The sequence below is a fragment of the Sceloporus occidentalis genome, unplaced genomic scaffold, assembly GCF_023333645.1.
Source record: "Sceloporus occidentalis isolate IW3139 unplaced genomic scaffold, rSceOcc1.0.p SCAF_213, whole genome shotgun sequence".
In the NCBI taxonomy this organism is placed as follows: domain Eukaryota; kingdom Metazoa; phylum Chordata; class Lepidosauria; order Squamata; family Phrynosomatidae; genus Sceloporus; species Sceloporus occidentalis.
The window spans coordinates 1398347-1421594 of record NW_028317193.1 but is presented as its reverse complement, the minus strand read 5'-3'; the positions used below and the strand labels follow the sequence as shown (position 1 = coordinate 1421594).

Here is a 23248-nt window from a genome sequence, read left to right as displayed (position 1 = left end):
GCTGATGTTCCATTGGAGCACAGCATTGACTGATATTTAGTCCCCACAAGCTTGTGGGGACAAATGTTAACCCCTGCAATTCCACAAATGTGTCATACACAATTGTGGCATTGAAGGGGTTAACGCTGCACTGTCGCTCTCATGGAGCGATCAGGCAGCAGGGGAGGGTTGGGGCTGGTGTCCAGACTCACGTGGAGACCAAAGAACCCTCTCCCCCTGTCCCTGAAGCTGCCTCTTGCAGCTGGGACGCAATTGCTGGTCTATAGACCAGCCATTGCAGGGGGGACTCTCTGATGACTGCTGTAGGCTTCCATGCCTATAGGAATCATCGAAGGGCTGGTGGGGGCTCGTTTTTGCTGTTGCTGGTCTGTCTGGGCTTCCAGGCAGACCACCAGCAGCAGAGCCTCGTACAAAACAGGAATTAACCCCTAAAATGCCGCGATCATTGAAGGGGTTAACGCTGCACTTTCGCTCTCATGGAGCGATCAGGCAGCAGGGGGGATGTTGTGTCAGGTCCCCACACTTGTGTGGGGACCCAATCAACACTCAACCACCTTCCCTGAAGCTGCCTGTGGCAGGCTGGCAGCTGAAAACGCGATTGCTGGTTTTCCTGCAATCGCGTTTTCAGCCTACAGGATCACTCCGTTGGGAGTGATCTCAGGCTCGGGGGCGGGCTCTGAGTGGCTGTGCTGTCTGCCCAGACTCCTGGGCAGACAGCAGCAGCAGCGCCCCCGCGTGACAATTTTTTGTGGCTGTAACAGGCTGACAAACACCTAGGCGCCAGGACAAAATTCTGTCGCCATGGCGACCTGGCGCCTGGGATTTGTCGAGCCCTGGCTTATCGAATTGAATGCTTTCTAAGTATTTTGTTATGCATTACTTAACATGTAGGAACAAAGCAATAAAAGCGCATACCTTTAGGAGAAGCTGTAGCTCCAGAGCCGGAGTCGGTGACCGTTTTCCATTCATACATTTGGGGGGTCTCGTTAAAGCCCCTGCTTCTCGCATGCAAACTGACACGGGAGCTATCATGTGTTTTGGCAAGCAAGAGATGTGTTTGCCCAAACGTGTATTTTACAAGCCTAGGAGGCAAGGCAAAGGGTGGGCTCTTTAGAATCCCTCTGTTCATTTACAGGGGAACACAAACAATAATTGAAAGGAAACTCTCAGCTGGCATAATCATTAAAGTACATACAATGGCTGGAGTGTCCCTTTAACCAACGAACGTTATGCTGTTGCCGGGCAACAACATAGATGGAAGTCTGAAAGATAAAAGATCTTGCGTTGAAATTTGTGTAACGTTTAGGAAGGGTTGGTGGGCTTGTTGCATTACAAATACCTCTTATTTTAAAGTAGATTCAGAACACATAATGATTTGTGCATGCTGAGCAGAGTGAGCACAATTAATTCAATTATCTATAATCCATTCCACCCTCGCATCCATTTGCACGTTCTGAGATCCAGCGGCCGAGTCTGGTTACACCCAGTGACTTAATGAGAATATATTCTTAATACTGGAACGTGATATCATGCGGTGGCTAAAATATAAAAAAAAACAACCTCTCTCCCTGCGGTAAATAATTCTGTTACGGATTTGTAAAAGAAGAAAAACAAAAAGCTTTTTCCCCATCTGTGCTGCTGATGCCCTGCGTTTAGTTTTGAAGCCAAGACTGAAGCTAAAGTGTTATAATGTTGGGAGTAAAAAAACCCCCAAAAAAACCCTACTCCATGTATTTGACCTTTTTTCGAGTTTCGCACATCGCTGCGTGGGATAAGTGCAGCAAAAAAAACGCGAGGTTGCAGGGAAACGTATCACGAACGCGATGAAAAATGATTGTTCTGCAGCCTGGATCTGTTTAGATAAACCCATGCACTCCGCAGCAGCCATACGACTACAATTCCCACAATTCACCAAGGAAAGTGTACCTTGTGCTGACATATCATCAAAGGAGTTGTTTTACAGCAGACGCAGAGCTTCCCTTTGGTTACATAAGCCGTGATTAATGTGTACCGTATTTTATGACTTTTTTTGGGGTGAAAAAAAACCAGTTTAGTGAATTTGGTCCAGGCAGGAAAGCCGTTACTAGAACTCCAGGCAACTGGGGCAGAATTTGACCTCCCGTCCCCTGCTAAAGTCTCATCTGCTTCTGGAAGGTGGGGGTGCAGGGACATTGCTGCCAGACCCCTCACACATCGCCGTAAGCATCTGCCCCTCTTGCCCCATAGACTGTCAAAAATCAAATGACCAAAATAAGAGTTAAAAGCTAAGTTATAAAGACTTCCTCGCTGACGATGCTCTTCGTATCGTAGTTGTATTACTCATCTTCCGATGGCAAATAAAGATGCCTCTCGGTTTTCCGGTTTCTCGTTCCCCGGTGTCTCGGCTGTCAGATCTGCAGCAGCGTCTCCACACATGGAACTGATTTTAATTTCTTGGCCGTGCGAAGCATCTCCGTAATCCTTGTTGATTTCTAATCATCCATAAATCTGTGTCAGGACCTAAAACATCCTTTTGTGGGAAACTTACTTTTTTTTTTACTGTGGGAAAAGCATTATCGAATCATGCTGTGTGTTTTATCTTAAAGGGGAATTATATTTGGGGGGGGGGTCACAATTGTCCTGCTGAGGATTGGCTTGTGTGCCGTTATTTAATTTGAGGATTCTTTATCGTAAGAACCAGTCTTTAAAGGTTTAAATATAAAGCACCATATTCTGTAGTGCTCTGCAATCAGAAGACTTAGTGGTTGAATATATCCTCTTTACCGGTCTTTCTTGTTTCTGGTTTTAACCCGGATTATATATAGAACTACTTTCTCTTAAACCAAGTTTGCTACATAAAACTATGTCTTGCCTCAGTGTTCAATAAAGACGTTGAAACCACAGTGAATGGTGGATCTGTCGTCTTCTGTGTGCTTGAGAGGTCTGGTGTTCACCTTGATGGCTCAGGTGGTCCACAGTTGAATGTTCAATCTTACTCCACCGCACAGATATGGGAACCCTCAAAGTGTTTACGAAGACCCTCCTCCCTCCACACACAAAATAAAACTTTGTTGTCTTGGGTGAAGTTGTTCACAGGTCGTGTAGTACAATGCTTGCTAGTCATTGTCTGCATGTCTCCCTCACTACCAGGTGTGGTTGGTGTTTGAAGGGATACTCAAGTGCCCCATGCAACCTCCCCAACGAAAAGTACCATATGAGAAATGAATAGGAGCGCTTTCTGCGTGTGCAAACAGGGGGTCTCTACAATGGTTGACATAATGGTGGTTAGTATACCACGTAGACGTGAAGTGTTTTGATGATCATATCTCTTGCAAACCTAGGACCTGGGGTGGTGAAGGAGAAGCTAACGCATGTGTGAGGATTCTATAGAAATCTGCAAAGGTGACCCACGCAAAAGTCTAGCGTGACTTTTCCATCATATGCATTAAAGCGTATACAATGGCTGCAACGTAACTTCAAGAGAAGTTTAATAGCAGAAGGTATATCTGAATTAATTGGAAAGAAAAGTACGTGACTTCCTTTTTTTGTTTTGTTTGCTATAAATACATTGTTGTGGTGTTTATGTGGTTTGCAGTCTTGTCAGACTTTGATCTTTATTTTTTTTTATGCCTTTATGGCAATTTCAGTGAATTCTTTTCATGCTAATAATGCTACACATTTGTTTTCTGCCAGTTTTTTTTTTCTCTAATAGCTTCTCTCCAGGTCCTGATATAGAAATCTAGTTCGCATTTGGAAAACAAAGCTGTTTTTCCTTTAAAACGCATGGCTAAATATAGACTAAGGCTAAAGGAAACTATGATATTGAAAGCGTGCTTCCTCAATTAAAATTAGGGGGGGGGGAAAGGAACTTAAGGCTCCAATATTTCTCATCATGGAGTGTGGGTTTCATTAGCTAAATGCAGCGCTCAGTGTGAAAGTGCCCCTGTTTGCAGCTTAACTTGTATTCTTTTATTTTGGGAAATTACAAAGAATTACTAAAATCGGTTAAGCTTAAAGGTTCTGTCGGTGGAATCGGCATGTCTTCTAGGGTTCCATATGGGATTGACTGCAGTTTCTGACCCCTTGCTGAGCAGAGAACGTCTCTCTGAATTTTCTGGATTTTAATATTCTTCCTTTTTTTTTTTTTTTTTTTTTATATATATATTTTTTCCTTCTGTCGAATCTGTCCCCCCCCCCCCCCCCCCCCCCATTTTTTGGAAACAAAAGAAGAAGAAAATGACAACTCCATCGGCGTAGTGCTGTAATCTGGACGGTTGTGAGGTTTTTCTGGTTAACAGGTTTAAAACAATGAACATTTTGTTTTTTGCCGAGAAATCCACCAAGAGTCTTGTGGATCAGAGGTAGACCCCCCCCCCCGTTCTCGTGAAAGTATGCAGGGTATGTTTAAATCTTACCCAGATGCTTATTGTTGCTTGCTTTGGGTCCATCACAATACACGGAACGAACAGAAACGTCTTTTTTTTTTTTCGCCTTGTTCACGAGGAAAGGGGTTTTTTTTGGTTTTTTTTTTATTGTTTTTTTCCCCCAGGTTTTTAAATTCCTCCCCATTTTAATCTATTAAATGGATATATTTGTGCCCCACCAATTATGAATTTATATTGAAGTACTTGCCATCCTTTCTGAATGATTGTGCCTCTCTGTTAGGAGCACCGATTGTATTATTAGAGGAATTAGCTAAAATCGGCTTTTGCTAACTACTGTTCCTCGGTATGATGGAAAATAACCCGACGCGTTAGCCGGGGCACACCCTGAATTTCCTTCCACACGACATTTTGATCGCTTGCCGTCCAATTCTGGTTTCCTACGGAAGGAGATGGAGCAGATTTACGGGGGAACTGCCCGGTGCCCTGCACACGATCCGCAGCCAATCGGATATCTACCGTGGAAAGACATGAAAGGGATGTTTTTATATTAAAAGGAGTTTGATACAGATTTGTAGCTCAGATGTGACGGGTCGCATTGTTTCCACTAAAAGTTGTTCGTTGCTGCAAGCCGGCAAGAATTTTAGTTTCCTTCAGCAGTGGAAAGACCTTATTTAAGTGAGGGCATCGCTTTGCATGCTGCATGCAGATGTTGGTCCATCTCTTCATTTAAATGCAGTGTAATATCTACTAGGTACAAACCGTGTACATGGCCCCTGGCCATCATCTTTATTCAGTTTGCCTTTTCTTCAGTAACTTGAAAGCGGCCATTCGCTGACACACCAGCGGAGAAAGTCACTTAACCTCTGGGACGAGAATTCCCAGGCTCTTCCAGTAATGCGGAGAGTAAGGCCACCTGAAACGGTAATGAGCCACATGCAAGTTTTCCTTTTGAGGGCCCATAGGCTATTTTTTTTTCTGCATTATTTTGCCACATACAGTATTTCTAAAAGTCTGCATGCTGGAAGAAAAGTAAAACCAACGACATTGTACCCCCGGTTGACTGGATGCACGTGGTGGTTTGGTGAACCATGTTTTTTTGTTTTTTCCACCATCGTCTGGGACCTGAGCTGCTACCCCTTTTCCTAACATTAAAGAACAAGCTGCTAATAAATCACTAAACAATATGTTTAACTCCTGCATTAAAGGTCTACCTGAGCCTGTAGAGGTCCCATGCCCGCTTTTTAGGAAAAATAATGAGGGACCAGCTTCTGCCCCATCCTGTTTTATGCCTCATCAGCAACATTTAAGACTAATTCCCATCTATTTCCAACCAAGCACTACTCGCTTGCGCAAAAGGAACAGGTTACAATGTTTTTATTGCCATGCGGCATCCATTAAATACAGCTTGTACTGAGATCGTTTTCTGCTGGTGTAGACATACCCATCACTAAACCACATTGGAGATGTAGTTAGGCTCGGCTGCTAACTGGGTTTGGGCTGCTGGCAGAGAGGCGGCATTGAAATAAAGCTTTCTGATGAAGTGTTCTGCTGTGGTCTGGTGTAGAAATCCATTATTTTTGGACAAATGTCTTCGTTCTGCAGAGTGTTTGGTGATTGAAAAACAGCCGAAGGTGTCTCTGCTGGTCTGTCTTGGCGAATGTGGATGAGAAAAGGAGAAGCTGTTGAAGGGCAAAAGCCGAACCTTTATACAGAGACCCCCATACCAACGAGCCTTTTAAAACCAGTAAACCCCACGCTTTCCTGATATACTGGGATACAGGGTGCCCACTTTTAAACTGGTTTGCGGATTGCCAGATATTTCAATCATACGTGTTCAAGAACTGACAAACTTGTGCTTCTCCCAGTCTACTCCCAGCCCTTTTAAGGAATACTTTTTAAATGTTCTTGTGTATCTATTCTAGATCCAGTCTGAATATTCCACGTTCTCCTCCAGTGAGTCAGTTTTTAAAATACTATTGTTAGTAACCTGGAATTATACTGCAGATTGAGTGTTATGTTCACTATCGTTCAAAAGTTTGGGGTCACTTCGAAAATGCTCTTCTTGTTTTTGACAGATTTTGTCCATTGAAATGGATGAGAAGCAACAACCGATTTTTTTTTTTTTTTTTTTTTTTTTTTTTTAATAGAATATCTTCATAGGCGTACAGAAGTCCTTTTTCGGCAACCATCATTCCTGTGTTCCAATGGCACGTTGTGTTCGCTCAGTTTAAATTTAAAAGGCTTCGTGATCATTGATCAACCTTTTTGCAATGATGTCCACGGTTTCCATGAAAACAGCTAAGTGACCCCAAACTTTTGAAAGGTTGTGTGTAGACATAAAAAGGGAATTGTAAACCTGTTGTATACCGTATTTATTTTAAGAAGGTGTAAGTCAGGCTGTAGCTTTACGTTAGAGTGAGTGTAATTGGAGTGCTGCCTCAAACGAAACCCGAAATACAAGATCGTAACACGAGAGAATGCAGATGAAGTGTGTGCAGGGAGGCGTCGAACGGGTTCGTCGTGTATCATGGAAGCCGCTCTAGATTTAGGTTTCCTGTAACCGAATGTCAAAGGTCAGCTTTTTCTTCCCCTTTTGGTTGCTAGGGACGGCACCCATCCTAATCAGCAGGCACGCTGCTCGTTAAATGCCAAACGCCGGCCCCCGGAGATGGCGGAGATCATCCGGACACTTTTATTTCATGTGCTCACACTCAACCAATCCTCCTTACATCACAAACAGCCAAAAGTGCTTTTTTGTGTCAATTTGTGACCCGTTCATAGTAGTTTTATGAAGCCATTTATAAGAAGAATACATATTTGCATAATTCCTTCTATTTCTAGACGTATTATTGTGACTCTTAGGGATATAGAACACTGATATAATCAGCCAGCATCCAAACTCCAACACGGATCGGGGAGGAGAAAGTGACGTGTGAGAGAGGGATGCCTGGAAGAATGCTGAAACTGTGTTTGTGATAGAGATATAAGATAGATAGATAGATATATATCACAATGTGTGTGTATAATATAGATATACAGATATTATATATATATATATATATATATATATATATGTGTGTGTGTGTATATCTATATTATACAGTATGTGTGTGTGTGTGTGTGTGTGTGTGTGTGTATATATATAAAAATTAATGTATGAGTTCACCTGTTGCTTCCTCTCACATTCCCCACAGCGTTCCTGTACCATCAGTGTTTTGTGCAGCTATTGTGATCGCTTAAATGGTAATTACAGCTTCTCTAGAAACTAATTGTCTTCCCCCTGAAAAACTAATCTGTAAAACAGCAGTGGGAAGAGACGCTTCATCTGGGTCTGATCTGCTCCAACTTGTAGAGAATCTCCGTAGAAGAGGTGCTTGGTTAAAGGGAAAGTCCCTCAGAGGATGGCCGCCTTGGTATCCGGGACTGTGTAGGGCAAGGAATACATCAGATAATGTGAATTGTCATGATATTCAGGTGATGTGTACAAAAACCTTCTTCTTTTTTTTTTTTTTGTTTGAGGATTTTCTTGGTTTCCATGGTAATTGCTCCATACTCTCGTTCTTAAGCTTTGTGGCAGATTTTGTGTTGGTCCACCTTCATTAATCTTCCTCTTGACTTGAAAGATACAAAGGTGCAGTGATTATATTGTTTGCCATGATTGCACTATAATCCAATAACCTTGTCAGTCCGTGGCAGGAAAGAACTCCCATTGAAATCCATAGGTGTACTTTCCATGCATGCCCACAGGGGTCTGACCCCCCACCCACAGCGTTCTCTCCGCCAGCAATAAGTTTATCTCGCGCGTGGAGATGTTCGTCCTAAAACCTCCGGCACATAAAAGCTAGGAGCCTCGGAAAGGTGCAAACGCATAGGGGGGCATTCTGCAGACCCCCCATATATTTGCCAAAGGGAGCGCACAGCTATAGTATCCATTAAAGTGCATGCGCCGGAGTGTCTCTTTAAACAAGAGTCTCTGAAGGAGAGACACTTTTGTTTTAGAGGGTGCGGTTGGACTGCAGGGCTTTCACAAGATATTTTATGTGACTGATCGCTATTTATGGAACTACGAAGAAGGTGGTTAGAGATGTCTTTGATTTGAGCTGTTTAGCTTATGAACAAGTTTCCTGCTATTTCTACATTTCTATAGAACACTATGATATGACTAGTAGCCCCTCCGCAAAGGGGACATCATGGATGGAAAAGGTACAAATGGATGAGGGTTCGAAAGCGGGACTGTCTAGCTTAAGCAGGGATACTTGAGAGGTATGTTCCCTTCAGCCAGAACTGGAGGCACCTTGTGGTTCGAAAGTTTAATATGTACCCAACCAGGGGAATCCAGACTAAGTCTGAACAATCAGTGGGGTTATTTTTTCTTTTGGACAGCGATTAAACAACCAATGGCACCCATGGTGGGCTGCTGTCCCCCTCATTCTCAACCAGCCAAAGCTTATTTACGCTACCCCCTATGTACGTGGCTGGTGGTAGTTTTAAGCCTATTGGACCCATCCTGACTGAATGAGACGCGCCCTGGTGCTGAACCCAGAAGGCGTCTCTGTGATCCTCGGCCATTGGTCTTTACGGGGAATTCTCCTGTGAAAGAATGTACTTAAATAAACAGCACGGCTTCAGTGATCCAGCGTGAAATGTGCAAAGAGGTTAAACTGGTAAAACGTGAAAAAACCCAGCAAGATGTTATCTGAACATGCGCGGTGGCTGTTAAACGTTGTAGTGAGGATGCAGAGGAGTCATTTTTTTCTCCTATTATTTTGAATAAATCCCAACATAAAACGGCAAACTATAATTGTCAAATCAACAAAGTCCACCTTAAAAGGACATCAACGGTCAACCAGCCATTTAAATGGGATTTGCCAGTTTCCCCAATCCTACGGTTTACTATTCAGTGCACCAAATAAACCTATGCATTAACCCCATCATGGCCAAGGCTGTTTTGTACCAGTAAACACTGTCTGGAGTTTCTGTTTTGGCACCCCCCCCCCATAAAGATGGCCATATTTTGTCACTCAATCCATGAGGCTTATAGATGAACAGAGCTGCAGTCCTTACAACGCTGACTTGTATTCTTCACTCTTGCTTATGGCCGGGCCATTTTCTGTATACTTGCAAACAATCACTCGTGTATGAAGTGTGTCGAGCTGTGGACGTAAGCAGTGTTAGGTCATGGACCTTGGTGCTGGACCTTGGGTTCCAAGTGGTCTTCTGGGGTCGGACACAGGGATGTAAACCCAATCCAGCTTTTAGTAGAAGATTTACTTGCTATGTCCCTTGGAGTTTAGCTGTAAGCCTGAACAATGTGTTAAGAGCCTGAATTCACAGAGTACTTCTTTTTGTGTACATAGTGATAAGCGACTGTTACTCTTGTTACTGTTGTTACTGCTGGGTTAGGTGTGTCCATAATACGTCAATTCTTTATGGAGCTTTTGCATCAGCCACTTGGACTCCTTTTTTTAAGATGCCATTGCGTCCTCGTAAAAGGTTTTTACTGTCCTGCCAGGTTTTTTGACCATGCACGTGCTTCCCTTTAACATTTTGGTCGCATGATTCTAGAAGGAAACAGCTGAGGCGTTAAGTCATGAGTATGACACGTAGAAGAGCATATAGAGAATGTATACATTTATAAACACTTTTTCTTCGGATTCTTTACATCACCCTGGGATTCACTCAAAAGCACTAAACATTTTGAGTTCTCGGAAAAGTCTGATGATACGGAGGTGAAGCTAGTACAGATGCAATAAGGTCCCAATTGGGGACCGTCCACCTACGGAGGGAAACGTCGGAGGTACATTATGTTGTGAACATGCGGCAGCTCTTATGTTTTAGGTCCACGCAGCCTTTCCTCAGGCTTTGAAAAGCCCGTGTAGACACGAAGCATTATTATCACAGCATGCTCACTTACACGTACACTTGCCAGATTTTCCATTACAGATCATTATGTTGCCTCCAGGAGTAAAATTCTCTTTTTTTTCTTTTTTTTCTTTTTTTTTTTTTTTTTTTTAGGATTGACTGGACAAACTTCAAGTTTTGGAAAAAAAAAAAATGTCGAAAAAAAGACTTTTGATGGCTGCATGTTTTTCTCTTGATCTTTGCCTTAAGGTGGAAGCAGCGGTTTAAGTGAAGGGAGTCTTTGTATGGTAACTTGACCCAACACCATCAACCAGCAAAGTGCAGCAATGAATCCCCTTTATGTTGACAGCCCAAGCCTCACTTCAAACACCCGCTACATGGTGGTTTGCTATACAAAACATGCTTAGGAAAAGATCCGTGGCCGACAGGAGCTTCTTATCCATTGTCCTGTGTGGTCTTCTCTGAGCCAACGTGTGCCCAAACCAAATCCTGAAGGAGGCTCTGGGGTGCTGCAGTTTCACAGCGTTATAGCTGTTCGGTTGTGTTCTTCTTCTTCTTTCTGTTATATATTCCCAGGACTCTTGCAAAACCTGTTTAAATGATACATAACTTCTCAATTTTAGTTCCTTTTTGCTTACTGTAAAATTGCATGAATCTATGAAAATGTGCATACCCATACAAAACCGATGCTTAAACTCCCGATTTCCTAATGATAGCGGTTAGGAACTCACAGGGTTCCTCTTGGGGAAGCCTGTCCCCGTTCAGATCGGTTTTATTTTCAAAATAGTTTTTTACAGTTCAGTATACCAAGTAAATATGCTGTGAAAAAAACAAATGTTTGTGTTAAAACCCACCGTAAGTGTAGACCCTGTGAGCAGCTGTATTTGCAGTATTATGTTGTCAAGTTGAATAGTCCCTGGGAGCCACCTAAACAAGTAATGCATTGCTTTCATATGTATTGTTCAACGTTACAAAAAAATGTACAATAAAACATTGACTTGCCTTTGGGAGAAGCTGCAGCTTCCTATGACCTCTGTGGTCTGAGGATTCTCGCCATTGAAATCATTGGGAGCGCTTTCTGTGCATGCACTTGGGAGTCTTAGTAGACCCCCTTCTTTGCTATACCAGCGTATTTAAACTCCTTATTTTTATATGATGTTATCGGTTGTATTGTAACTATTGCTTGGAATGGACTATTTGGGAACAGTGTGTCCTTGGCGTTCTTCTTTTATAAGTTGCCAATTGTGCAGCGATATGTTTTTCACACCATAGGACATAACTTCTTGATACTGGGGAATTATCTCCTGACAGTTAGAAGTGGATGACATTTATCCCCCTCACATTGTGCCCATGAGTGCTTGTCACATAGGACTGTTCCGTTTCCTAGTCTAATGCAAAATGAAAGGTGCTCATGATGTTGGATAGCAACCCATAGTTATAAGTATTAGACTATGCACAGTAAGTGGAACTCACTTACTGTGCATAGTCTAATACTTATAACTATGGGTTTGCTATCTAACATCATGAGTTACAGGAGGGTTAACCACAAGGAAACCTGAGCCATTGCCCAGGGTCTCTTGCAAATGCGTAGGGATTATCATGAGCCACAGCAATCGTTATTGGGCTTCCTAGGGTACGTAACTGCAGTCTTTGATGGCCACAAACAGGGGTAGTTTTAATGATTTTTTTTTTTTTATTGCGAAATCAGTGCTCAGGCTGGGTTATCCACAACATGTGGCCGGTTTGCAGCCCCGAGGGCTTGAGTTGCGCGCCCTTGGACCGTGTACGCTCCCTAGGGCCACGTCCAAGCATAGCGTAAGCCAACTGTAAGGATATTGAGATGCAATTAATTAATTGGGTTCCATTATTTTATGATACTCCTGTTGCATATAGTGTTGTACTTAAAAGCATTGTGGAACATTTGAACACTTTTTAGAAATACTTTTTTTTTTATTTTATTTTTTAAATCATTGTTAGATTTTCTAAAAACATGACACTGTAGCCCGACTCCGAGTCAGACACTGGAATGTGTCTTTTTGCAGTCCGTCTTTGCTATAAATTGCTTTGATTTGAGTTTGATATGTCTGGTTTAATGGTTTCCATAAACAAGAAAAACTCCAATTAGCACGGCCCCTCTGCACAGCGTCACAGAAGAACGTTACAAGCCGCTAACCTGATCTGTGGAGGTTTTTATTTGTTAAGACCAGTCTGGTGTTAAATGCCTGGGTGGGCGATCTCAGGGCTGGTCCTGACCTTAATCACAGAGCTGTTTCCCATACACCAGACGACCTAATCCAGACCCAGCGCAGAACCCACCCTGTGTCTGAGAACCGTCTCAACTGGTGGGAAACGAGAAGGGGGGATTTCTGCAACTGAGAGGCTGCTTTGAAAAAGCATATGTGGGTGGATTTCCAGCAGGGCCTGTAATAGGAAGGAAGGAAAAGCAGGCACGTAAATGGCAATTGTGCTTTCTCAGTAACTCAATCTTGTGACTTGAAGAACTGCGTTGAGTCCGGCTAATTTCATTACACAATATTTCTTTCTTGCCTGTTAATTCGCCCTTGGAGAGGCTGGATGGCGTAGGCCTAGAGCTCTATTTTGACCGTTTGAAAGTGTTAATGACAAAAGCCCCCGGAAAGTGTCATGAATGTTTCACAGACCACAATAATTGGCACGCTCTTCCAGCCAAGCGTTCCGATATCAACTTTATTTCCAGGGCACATTCCTGAAAAACAACTAACCAACTCCCATTTACCAGGCGCTGAAACATGCCTTGGCCTCTTCTCTTGGGCACCATGGAGGTACGTCGGAGGTCCACTTGGAAGCCCTTTCCCAAAACACCTGTTTATGGCTTGTGAAAAGGGTTTATTGAGAAATGAACATTTGCTCTTTGGAGCGAGTAGTGAGGGGAACAGCTAAGTTTTACTCATGTAGTATTTTTCTGGATGTGGACCAGATAGGTCCAGTACAGAATGGACTCGTTACACAAGCTGTCTAAACCACCCATTGCTCGCTACATAGCTAACATAAATCACATTAAATAGAAAATGTATACGCAAGATAATGTGTGCGGCAGCTTACACAGAGGGGATTATTCACTAATGTGGGAACTGGCAGGCAAGTTGAGGTTTCAGCTTGCTGGCTTTACTATATGTTATGAAGGACCAACCTCAATGCTTAGCTGCCCGTATATTAAGCATAACTAAAGTCACCCCGCAGGTTGAACAATGGGATATAATACCGTTAAATCATAAGGAATTCAATGTGTTGTGACCCCAACTCTCCTGCCGACTCGTGTGTTTGGGGACAAACCCCAGAGACCATGTGACCCGAGTTCCTTTGACTTCTATTGAAGTTGAGTTTAGAACCTGCTTTCTCCCCTTTGCCCTGCGGTCCGTTGAACAACACAGTATTCATCCGAGAACATATTTATATACACATCTTTATATATTTTTGCCCCGTTTTTTCCCGAGGTATGGTAGACATCACGAGATTGACTCCTGTACCCAACATTTAGTTCATTTTCGTGTTTAAATAATAAACTCATCCGGAATTTGCCTGTTGGGAGTAGTCTTGTCTCAATAAGGGCTCTACCGCGGCACCGCTCAGATAACATTATGATGCCGTGGCCAGTGTTGATGACTAAGTCCCTCGATTAGATAATATGAAGAGATGGATATTAAAGAAGTACTAACATTAATCTTTTATACTAATCACATCTGTATGCATATTGAAAGTCTGTAGCGGTAAACGAGGGTCTAGAAGATAATGCAGCCAGACCTTGGTTATCAAACATGGAATTTTATGTAAAAGTTTTTTGAACGGACGGTCACATCTCGCTTTACATTAACAATGTCAGTCTGATTCCTGTAAAGGCCAGGAGGTCGGCATTAGCCTTGCGTTTTGATGCTACGTGTGCTGCAGCTGAGTAATACAGAAATATATACCATGAAGATGTCAACCGCTGTTACCGCTAAAGCCTGCACATCGCCTTCTGTGCTTCCTTGCAGCTCGACTTGTGCTAAAGTGGTTTAAAGTTCACACGAGAAATCTCAATACCACAAAGGAAGATATAGATATATATATATATATATCTCTATATATAACCAAATATCTCCGAAACGGATCGACATACACATCGCACAAGCTATGGGTAGAATAAAGAACTGAAGTTAAGCAATTTTATACAATGGTAACATTTGCCCTTTTAAAAGTGATCTTTAAGGCTTGCATTCATTAGCAGATAGTTACACAGGCTTGAGGCTTGAAAAAAGACATGCGTCCATCAAGTTCAGCCTTTCTCAGATCTGTTAATTGCTGTTGATACAAAAGAAGGCAGAAAAACCCAGTTTGTGGCTCTTTTTCCAATTTTGCAACAAACTAGGGTGGAAAAAATTCCTTCTTGGCCCCAGAATGGCAGTCAGATCTCTCCTTGGATCAAGAAGCTGTTTCCCCATATACTTCTTATACATATTATTATTTCTTAGGAAGGTTTAATTACAGTTTTACTTTGTACGTCAACAACCTCCACGGCTTTTGTGCCACGCGATAATTAAGCGTTCCCAATGCTTGAATGAATGAGGCAAAATGTTCATTACAGAATCATCTGTGTGAATTATTTTTGGGTCATTGGGTAGTAACAGAAGTTATGTTTCTAGTGCAGCATTTAATTATAAGGGAAACATTCAAAAGACTATGAGGAACAGCACCTTAGAGAGAGCTACGGAACCCAATCGGGTCTCAATTTGTTGATCTGTAGCATGATTATTTCTGGAGTGAAGCTTTTTGGTTTTACGTGTGAAGGAAGTGGTCGTTCCTCTTTCTGGTGTATTATGACATTTATGTTCTCTCTCTCTCTCTCCAGTGCCTGAAGATCTTTCTCCAGAAGAGCGTGAGGAACTGCTGAATATACGGCGGAGGAAGAAAGAACTTATAGATGATATCGAGGTAAGGTATATGATGTATAATTTGGAGAATCTGTCTTGGTTTGCCCATTTTCAGGTGGGTTGATCACTCTCAGAGCTTCAGCAGAGTATTTAATACAGTGGAAAGCGTTGCACATTCATAGGGTGCTCAATGGGTAAAAAAAAGCCTTTTACATGTTTATAAGAGGCATGATTTGAACCCCCCCTTTGATGAAGAATGATAAACACTTTGGGATTGTTGTTGGACCAGTTAAGCTTTTTAGTAAAGCGTCCCTAACGTCCTTGATAATAAATGCAAGGAAAGGTTCGCAATTGTGAATTGTATAAAATTCTTTTTTGTTTTATTCTTCGTTTTATTTGATGTTGTGCCTCTGACTCTTCTGCTTTGAAATATTAGTTCGTGAAAAAATCTTAATTTCAGCCAAGGTAAAGATAATTGTCCCTGCATGTTTTTTCATTGTCGCCTACCCAAATCCTTGTATTTTGCATGACAGGCTCACAACGCACCCTCTGCACCAGCCTAATATGCTAGGTCTGCCCAGCCTTGCCGGGTCATCTTCAGGCTTTGTCTTGTTGGCATTTCGAGGAGGTGTCTAATTCAGCCTCACCAATGAAGAACGCATATTAAAGTACCGTACATGCATCCTTCAACCCAAACAAAATAAAGTGTTTACCTCTTGGAAGCCCCTTTGTGGTGCAGTTTTTGTACCTCTGATGGCAGGAAAGTACTCTCTTTGAAATCAAAGGGAATACTTTTTATGCATCGAAGGTCTTTTTAGACCATCCGGAACCCTTGCAGAGCCGCTAGAGGTGAGTGCAGGCAGCACCCACAGGCCAAGTTGCTAGAAGGCTGGGAAAGAGACAAATGCATTGGGGGATTCTAAAGGCTCCCATGTATTTGCAAGGGGGGCCGCTCAGCTATCGTATATATAAAAGTGCATATGATGGCTGGAGTGTCCCTTCAAGTTTTTATTTTTCAGAATAACATCCACAAACAGAAAGCAAATCTTCCAGAAAACGGCAGAAACATTTTTTTACTTTCAATTTTTAAATAAAATATTGATGCCCCTGTACAATAGCATAGTGGTTCAGAAACCCTATACGTTGAAGACGTTGAAGACAGGCAAATGTCCGGTGGCAGCTGCTGGATGAGCCCCGTTCCACAGTGAAACATTGTTTACTCCAGTGCCCCTGAAAAGAAACAAATTGGGCACGGTTTCCCCGTTAATTACAACAAAGCGGCAAGTGCCTCATTTATAGCAACAGTGTTTCTGTGTAGGGTTAAAGAGGCATGGATCACGCGCTGTGCCAGGATGACTCCGCGGTGTGACCACTGAAAAGCCTCCGCACGGGCGAGTGAATGAATCAGAAAGCCGCTTGGGTGTGGAGTTCCTGGGAAATCAGGGGCCCGATTTACAATGACTCATGTCAGATCTCGCTGTTAGCTGTTGATCTCTCCAAGGAGGATCTTTAAGAACCCCGGTACAAAGTCTGTGAGCGTATCTTTCTGTTCCCACCTGGGTCTTGTCCCTACTTCATTTTACTACTTTTCATGGCTCGCCAATTGCCGCGATCATCAACATCATCATCATAACTTTCCCCAACTACCCTGAAAAGTAAAATCTTTTGTTATAAACCACACAGCAGTTTGTTCGAGTTGCTAATTCTTCTCCCACACGCACAAGTACGTTGTTAAGTCTGCCGCTTTTGAAGTTTTCTATATTGCTCCTGTTTGATCGGTGGTTTATATAAACTCTTTAAAGTGTGTCTCGCCGCCTCTGTGATGGTTAAGCCTGGCTAATCCCGGGAAACGTTTGTACGTGCAAAAATTCCGTCAGTTTCAAGCCTCTGCAGTTCTCCGCGGTGATCACTTTCACTCGGATGCCAGTAACTTTTTCTTTAATTTGTTTTTCAGAGGCTGAAATTTGAAATTGCGGAGGTGATGACAGAAATCGATAACTTGACATCGGTAGAAGAAAGGTAAGTTTTTTTGGTTTCCTTTCTTGTGAGTGCAACGTTCTGTGGGCAAACATTCACCCTCTGCTACGGGGTACAAATAAAACCCAAAGTATAATTACTTGGCTCACGCAGGGTATCAGTAGCCTTCTTGTTCTAGCTGGACTACAATCTCTATAACTCTCAGCCATAGTTGGGATGCCAGAGTTTACAGGTCCTGCAACATTGTATGTTCCAGCCACAAAGTTTCCTTAACCTGACACTCATCTGGCTTATTTGTACACAGGGATGGTGTTTGAATCCTATACTGATTCTACTGTTGAATATTTCGGTATTGGCGTATGAATAGCGCAATAGCCAGAGAAGATTTATACCTGTATACCCTTCCGCTACAAGCACCTGCCTACGTTCTATTTCTGCGTGTTATACCTCTTCTAAATATTGGATTAGAAACCTAATTCCTAGTAATGTGTGATTTGAGCAGTCTAATTGTTATGTTGTATAATACTTATGTCCTGTCTACCCATTGTACAGCGCTACAGAATATGATGCTATATAAGACAATAAATCCTAATAGTAATGCTCAAATCCTCTCCAGAAATAACTCTTTAATCTCCTAAAATTTTGCCTCATTCAGTTTTTAGTAGCGCTAAATTGTCATGTATGACCTAATGTGATATAAAGGTAGGCATTATTTTTGCCGTCATGGAAAGGGAATTCTTCCTAAAAGTTTGTGTTTTATATGATTTTTTTTAAAAAAAGCAGTAAATTGACGGATTAGTCTTAGTTTTAGTAGGTTAACCAAATAAACAGAATCTTGTAAAGGGAATCTTTTCAGTTAAGTTTAAAATAAAATGGTTCACTCTGGCACAGTAAGTGGAACATTGGCGACGTGGACACGGGGCATCTGCTTCTGAGATCATGTAGTTAAGGCTTCACAACTTATTTTAACAGATGTTTGCTTAAAAGCTGGAACTCTTTTTTTTCTTTCTCCCATCGGAGAAGAAAATTTAAAATAATAATAAAAAGTATCTTCTCTGTTAATGTGAATGAAGCAGAATTGCATGTAATTACTGGGCTTATCGTTTCATGAAACGCTTAATGGAGACTCTGGTTATCAGGCCTGTTTTTATTTCTGCTTAATTGCACATTTAGGTGCTTGGTGATGCCATCATTAGCTCGCTAGGCCTCTTCGTTTGTTTAAATGGATCTGTCACTTCCTACATGTTATGGTGGTATACTCTAAATACGCCTGTGAACGGTAGTCACATATCTAATTAAGCAATGTATTAACCCCCCTGTGTGTGCTATGGGGAAAGGTATCTAACTTTGCTGTTCCTGGGATCTACATGATTATTCCTCCCCTTTAACTTATATCTGCTCTGTTGCTGAAGAAGACCGAGATCTTTAGGGCAGTGCGTAGATTAGGTAATGCCAGCTCTTTACAGGCAGACGCCAATCTTTGGGTTTGACTCGGAGTCCGAGGCCGTTGTGTAGTTTGTAGTATATTTTATTAGCGCTGATACTTATTATTCATTTATTTATCTGTGTTTGGCCGGACCCGCGTGCCTCGCGCTCTCCACCCAGGGCTGTTTGTGTCTAGCCAGGCACCTACGCAAATCCGCTCTCCAGAGGTGACAAGGACTGCGGTTTCTTTATATTGTTTTTGGAAAAATAACCATAGCTTCTCCAACTTGTACGCAGAAGAGGCAGGGAGATATCCCAAACCCTGTACACGTGCAGCAGAGCAAGAAAATTATTGGGGAAACTTGGTCCTTTTACACTTTTATCTTTTTTTTTCCATCTATTCAACCTTTCCATTAACTCTCGGCCAATACGTTTTTTGTCTGATTGATGTAATGTTTAAAAATAGTATTTTACTCATCGGGATTTCTCCACTATATGTCACGTGCGCGTCATAATATCATCCATGGGTTTTTGTGGATCGACTTGGCCTTTGATGGAGGAGAAACCCTCCGGCATTGGCCCCTCAGATGAATAAAACCACTATTAATGTTAACTTTTTACCATGTTATGTGATCATGCAATTTGTGAGATTTGTTTGACTGAGAATCTTCTTTCTAACATTTAACTTTTTTTTTTTTTTTTTTTTTTTTTTATATTTAATAAAACAGTAAAACTACACAGAGAAATAAGCAAATTGCCATGGGAAGAAAAAAATTCAACATGGACCCCAAAAAGGTAAGAAGAAGAAAAAAAAAGTACCTGGACCTATTTGGTGTACTGTAAGCCCATAGAAAATGCCAGGTTGTTGCTAAATGTTAGCAGGAGGAAGAATTGCTTTTAAAACATTCCAGATCATCGGTTCTCGGGAGATCGGTTATCACACAAGAGACATTACAGATCACAAAGTGTTCTTACCCTGACCGGTTCTGTGGACGCAGGCCACCTACTACTCACTACCGACACGCTTTTAAGGTCTGTGCAGAACGTAGACTCCAGGGCAGTCACTGCCACCCAGCATCTCCTGCTGAGGATTAGATCCTTCTGCCTCTTAATTCTTGCCTGTCGGGTCCTGCGGTTCCAGAGATTAGAGGGCTGCGTGAGTGCATGGACTGTCTGACAGCCTGGCACAGCTGGAAACACCTTAAGCTTATTCATGTGCTGGCTGCTCACCTGGTGACACCCTTTGAAGAAGGGTTTTGTCCTCATAAGTAACGTGGGCAGTGTTGGGGAGATGTGTTACATAGTTTGTGCTTTCCCTTATTACGCGTTTTTTCAGCTTCTTTACTTCTTGCTGTCTCCACTCATTGAACAACTTTTTAAAAGCACTGGACTCCAGGAATCCTCATTGTATAAAAATAAATACTTTTTATTAATCGCTTAAACTTTCTACAAATCACTTTAGTAACCACTCCAGCTTCTGCCATATTCTTCACCGTCCTTGTAGCATCCAAGAAAGGTCTTGTGTACCACTGTCTTACATGGTATTGAAGATAATCTAATAATAATAATGTTCTGGTTGAATGGCCCTTTTAACCATTGACGTACACTATTTCTTGGCTCTATTGGTGCAAATGATTTTGCTGGGTTCTCGAGTGAGCATTGCTGTTTGTGTTCCATTTAACAGGGTATCCAGTTTCTCATTGAGAATGACTTACTTCAGAACACTCCAGAGGACATTGCACAGTTCCTCTACAAAGGAGAAGGACTAAATAAAACTGTGATTGGCGATTACCTGGGTGAAAGGTAACCTCTTTCTTCATACCAACATGCTATCTCCTTACTGAAACATATCTGTTTCATGTAACGACTAATATGTCTACAACAAATGAAAATGAGGTCACCTACCCGTAGAAATATATTACTTCAAAGAGTTACTACAAGCTGTAGAGAATGTTCAGCCTAACAGCTTTGGTATGTGGGTATAAAGTTATCATTGACCCTATACTCTGCCTGCTACCATCTTTACTGAATAAAGAGTCCATGGTGTCCCTGCTTGTAAAACCACCAATACGCATGTTCATTGGCTCCCCATCCACCTTCTTCCCAAATGGGTAACCTCTTGTCATTTCCGCTTGCAGGTTGCAGTCTTAAGCCCTACCACCAGGGGGCATTAATTAGCTCCTCCAGTCACTGGATTACCCCTAGCTGGTGCCTGCCGTGAAACGAGCAGCAGCCGCTAATAAAGTCAAAGGGTGCCGTTTGAAAGAAACACCTCCTGTTTTATTGAAAGAAATGCATCAGTGGGACAGCTCCCAACCTTGCTGATGTCTTGGGGTGACCCTTTATTTAGCATGCGTGTCCTTGACTTACTATTATTCAGTTGCCCACATTTGTTTTGTATTACGTGACCTGTTGGCTAATATGTTTCACAATAATATACATTCTTCTTCGTCCTTTGTCTCCTTACGTAAGGGGAATGTTCCTTGTGTTGTCTCAGATCTATTTGTGGTGCTCATTAAAGCACAAGGATTAGTTTTATTTGACTAGGCTCTGTTTGTGTGCATTTCTGGTAGGAATACTTTCTTTTGAAGTCTGATTTTGTGTTTTTAACAGTTTTCTGCAAAACCTTTCAAGGGTGGGATGCTATCCAAACACGAAAAGCGAACATTAATTGAGAAAAATACTAAACTCTGAACCTCACTTGATTTAAATAAAGTATGTGTTCTCCCTGCTGTCATGGTGCCATGGAAAAAACATACCGTCCCACACTCCTGTGTTTTATGGTACAGATTACTATGTGGAACATGTCCATAAGTCTTTTTGTCCCATAGATCACTGTGCCCATTTTTAATTTAGTCAGGATCTTTCATATTTAGTTTTTGTAGTTTAAAAATCTCCATAGAATAATGTTTTATGTATTAATTAGTAGCTGGTGTAAGTCAACTGAAGTTTGTCTATACTTGTGAACAGCAATATTAAGTTGGAGAGCAGGGGCTTCCTCCGCGGTGTCCTGCCATGGAGGACTGTTCAATGTATACTACCGTATGCGTTGAACAGTCCTCAATGGCAGGACACCACGGAGGAAGCCCCTGCTCTCCAACTAAAGTTTGTCTATATTTGTGACTTGTGAGCAAAGATTTTAACCAGTACCAATTATTCCTTCAAGCCTCTAGGGTTCCTTTTTTACCTCATTGCACATTCTGTTTTGCCCTTTGAGTCAACTTGGCTGGGCTCTCACTTCTAGGGAGTGTAGCCATGGTACTAAATTGTCTCTATTTATAAACAGTTTGTCTAGCTGTGGACTGATGAATTTGTAAACTCTTTGAGATGAATTTGTAACCTTTATGCAAATCAGCAATTCTTGATCGTAGGTCTGAGTTTTCTTTTTTGTGAGGCATGGTTCACATCAGCACATGCTTGAGAATAGCAAACTCAAAATGTTTGAGTCCTTTTTGTTTTTTAGCCCTAAAACACACCTCCAACCCTGTTTCAGTGACAGAACTCCAGGTTTGCTAACCCCTGACTCCTATTAGCTTTTGTTGAAGTGATTAGCATTGGGTTCACATTTTTTTTCAACTCACACTGTGAATGTTTGAAGAACATAATAGATAATAAACATAATGTTATAAAGCTAATTTATACATAAATGATTCCTAAAGGTTCACTTATTTTTTCTTGCCACTGTATATTGGGTGTGTCTGCCATGCACACTGATGCACACTCCTAGCCACTTTTCACACTGATCAATATCAGCCAAACTGACGCAATATCAGCCGCACACTGACTGCTCTTTACCATACAGGTTGTACTTGGGCCCGCTGATGCACTCAGTGACCATCCTTAACCACGCTGATCATTCCCAGCCGTACTAACGTATACTCAAATATGAATACTGTTCTCAACCAAAGTAGTGCACGCTCGTTCAGCAAAATGAGAATTAGTCAGCCACATACACCACGACCACTCATTTGCTCCTCATATCATGCGCCTGGCTCATTTTACCTCTGAATTCTTATTCTGTACACAGGTTACTTTTGGCTTTGATATTGGGGGCAGATCTGAGCGCTTCAGTGGCTCACATTCATGTCACGCTATCCTCCTTGGGAGATGCAGCTTTAGTTACTGTGTTGATTTCACTTCTATGCCATCTTCAGACATCCTGTCTGGAGTCATTTAATGCCTTGTGATGTACGTCATGCTAGTAGTGTAGGGTCATGTGACCCCGCTAGGCACCAGCCCCTAGGTATTGAAAGGCCCCCTGGATAGTGATGCAACCCATGTGATCTGAGACCTTGCATTTATATTTTTGGAAATGGTAATGGTAATAAAATGTTTTCAGTTCAGCAAAGAGTTTATTGATGATCGGTGTAATTGAGGGGGTTTAAATGCCAGCGGTATAATAATGGGATTGGCCGAGGACAGAGATTACGGGCATAACAGCTAGAAAGCGAACCCAGCGCCCTTTGTGTTTTTAAATAGCACACATTCCTGTGCTTTAGACTAGACCAGTAACATTGGCAGGAAACCAGTGGAGAGGTTTAATTTTCAGACATAGAGGCCTGCTGCATTCTTTCTAAAGGGTGTAGTGGCTTCAGATTTTATAAGGGGGGGTCAGGATCAGGTTTGTATGAACAAAACAAGCAAAGTATTAAAAATTCTACAGCTATATTGTAAAGAAATGACAGTTCAGGCCGGTATCGGCCGTCATCTCCCTATTCTAATGCAAACATTTGT

At 42.0% G+C, this 23248-nt stretch overlaps 1 protein-coding gene across 1 annotated transcript in view; it reads left to right on the top strand.

The window, feature by feature from the left end:
• The first annotated feature begins 15092 nt into the window (after positions 1-15092).
• LOC149277508 (cytohesin-3) overlaps positions 15093-23248 on the top strand; it is a 28705-nt gene continuing 20549 nt past the window's right edge. The window contains exons 1-4 of the mRNA XM_089502824.1: positions 15093-15173; positions 17067-17131; positions 19243-19309; positions 20199-20317. Coding sequence (XP_089358950.1) covers positions 17094-17131; positions 19243-19309; positions 20199-20317 — 224 coding nt within the window. The 5' untranslated portion in view covers positions 15093-15173; positions 17067-17093. The remainder of the gene's footprint in view (positions 15174-17066; positions 17132-19242; positions 19310-20198; positions 20318-23248) is intronic.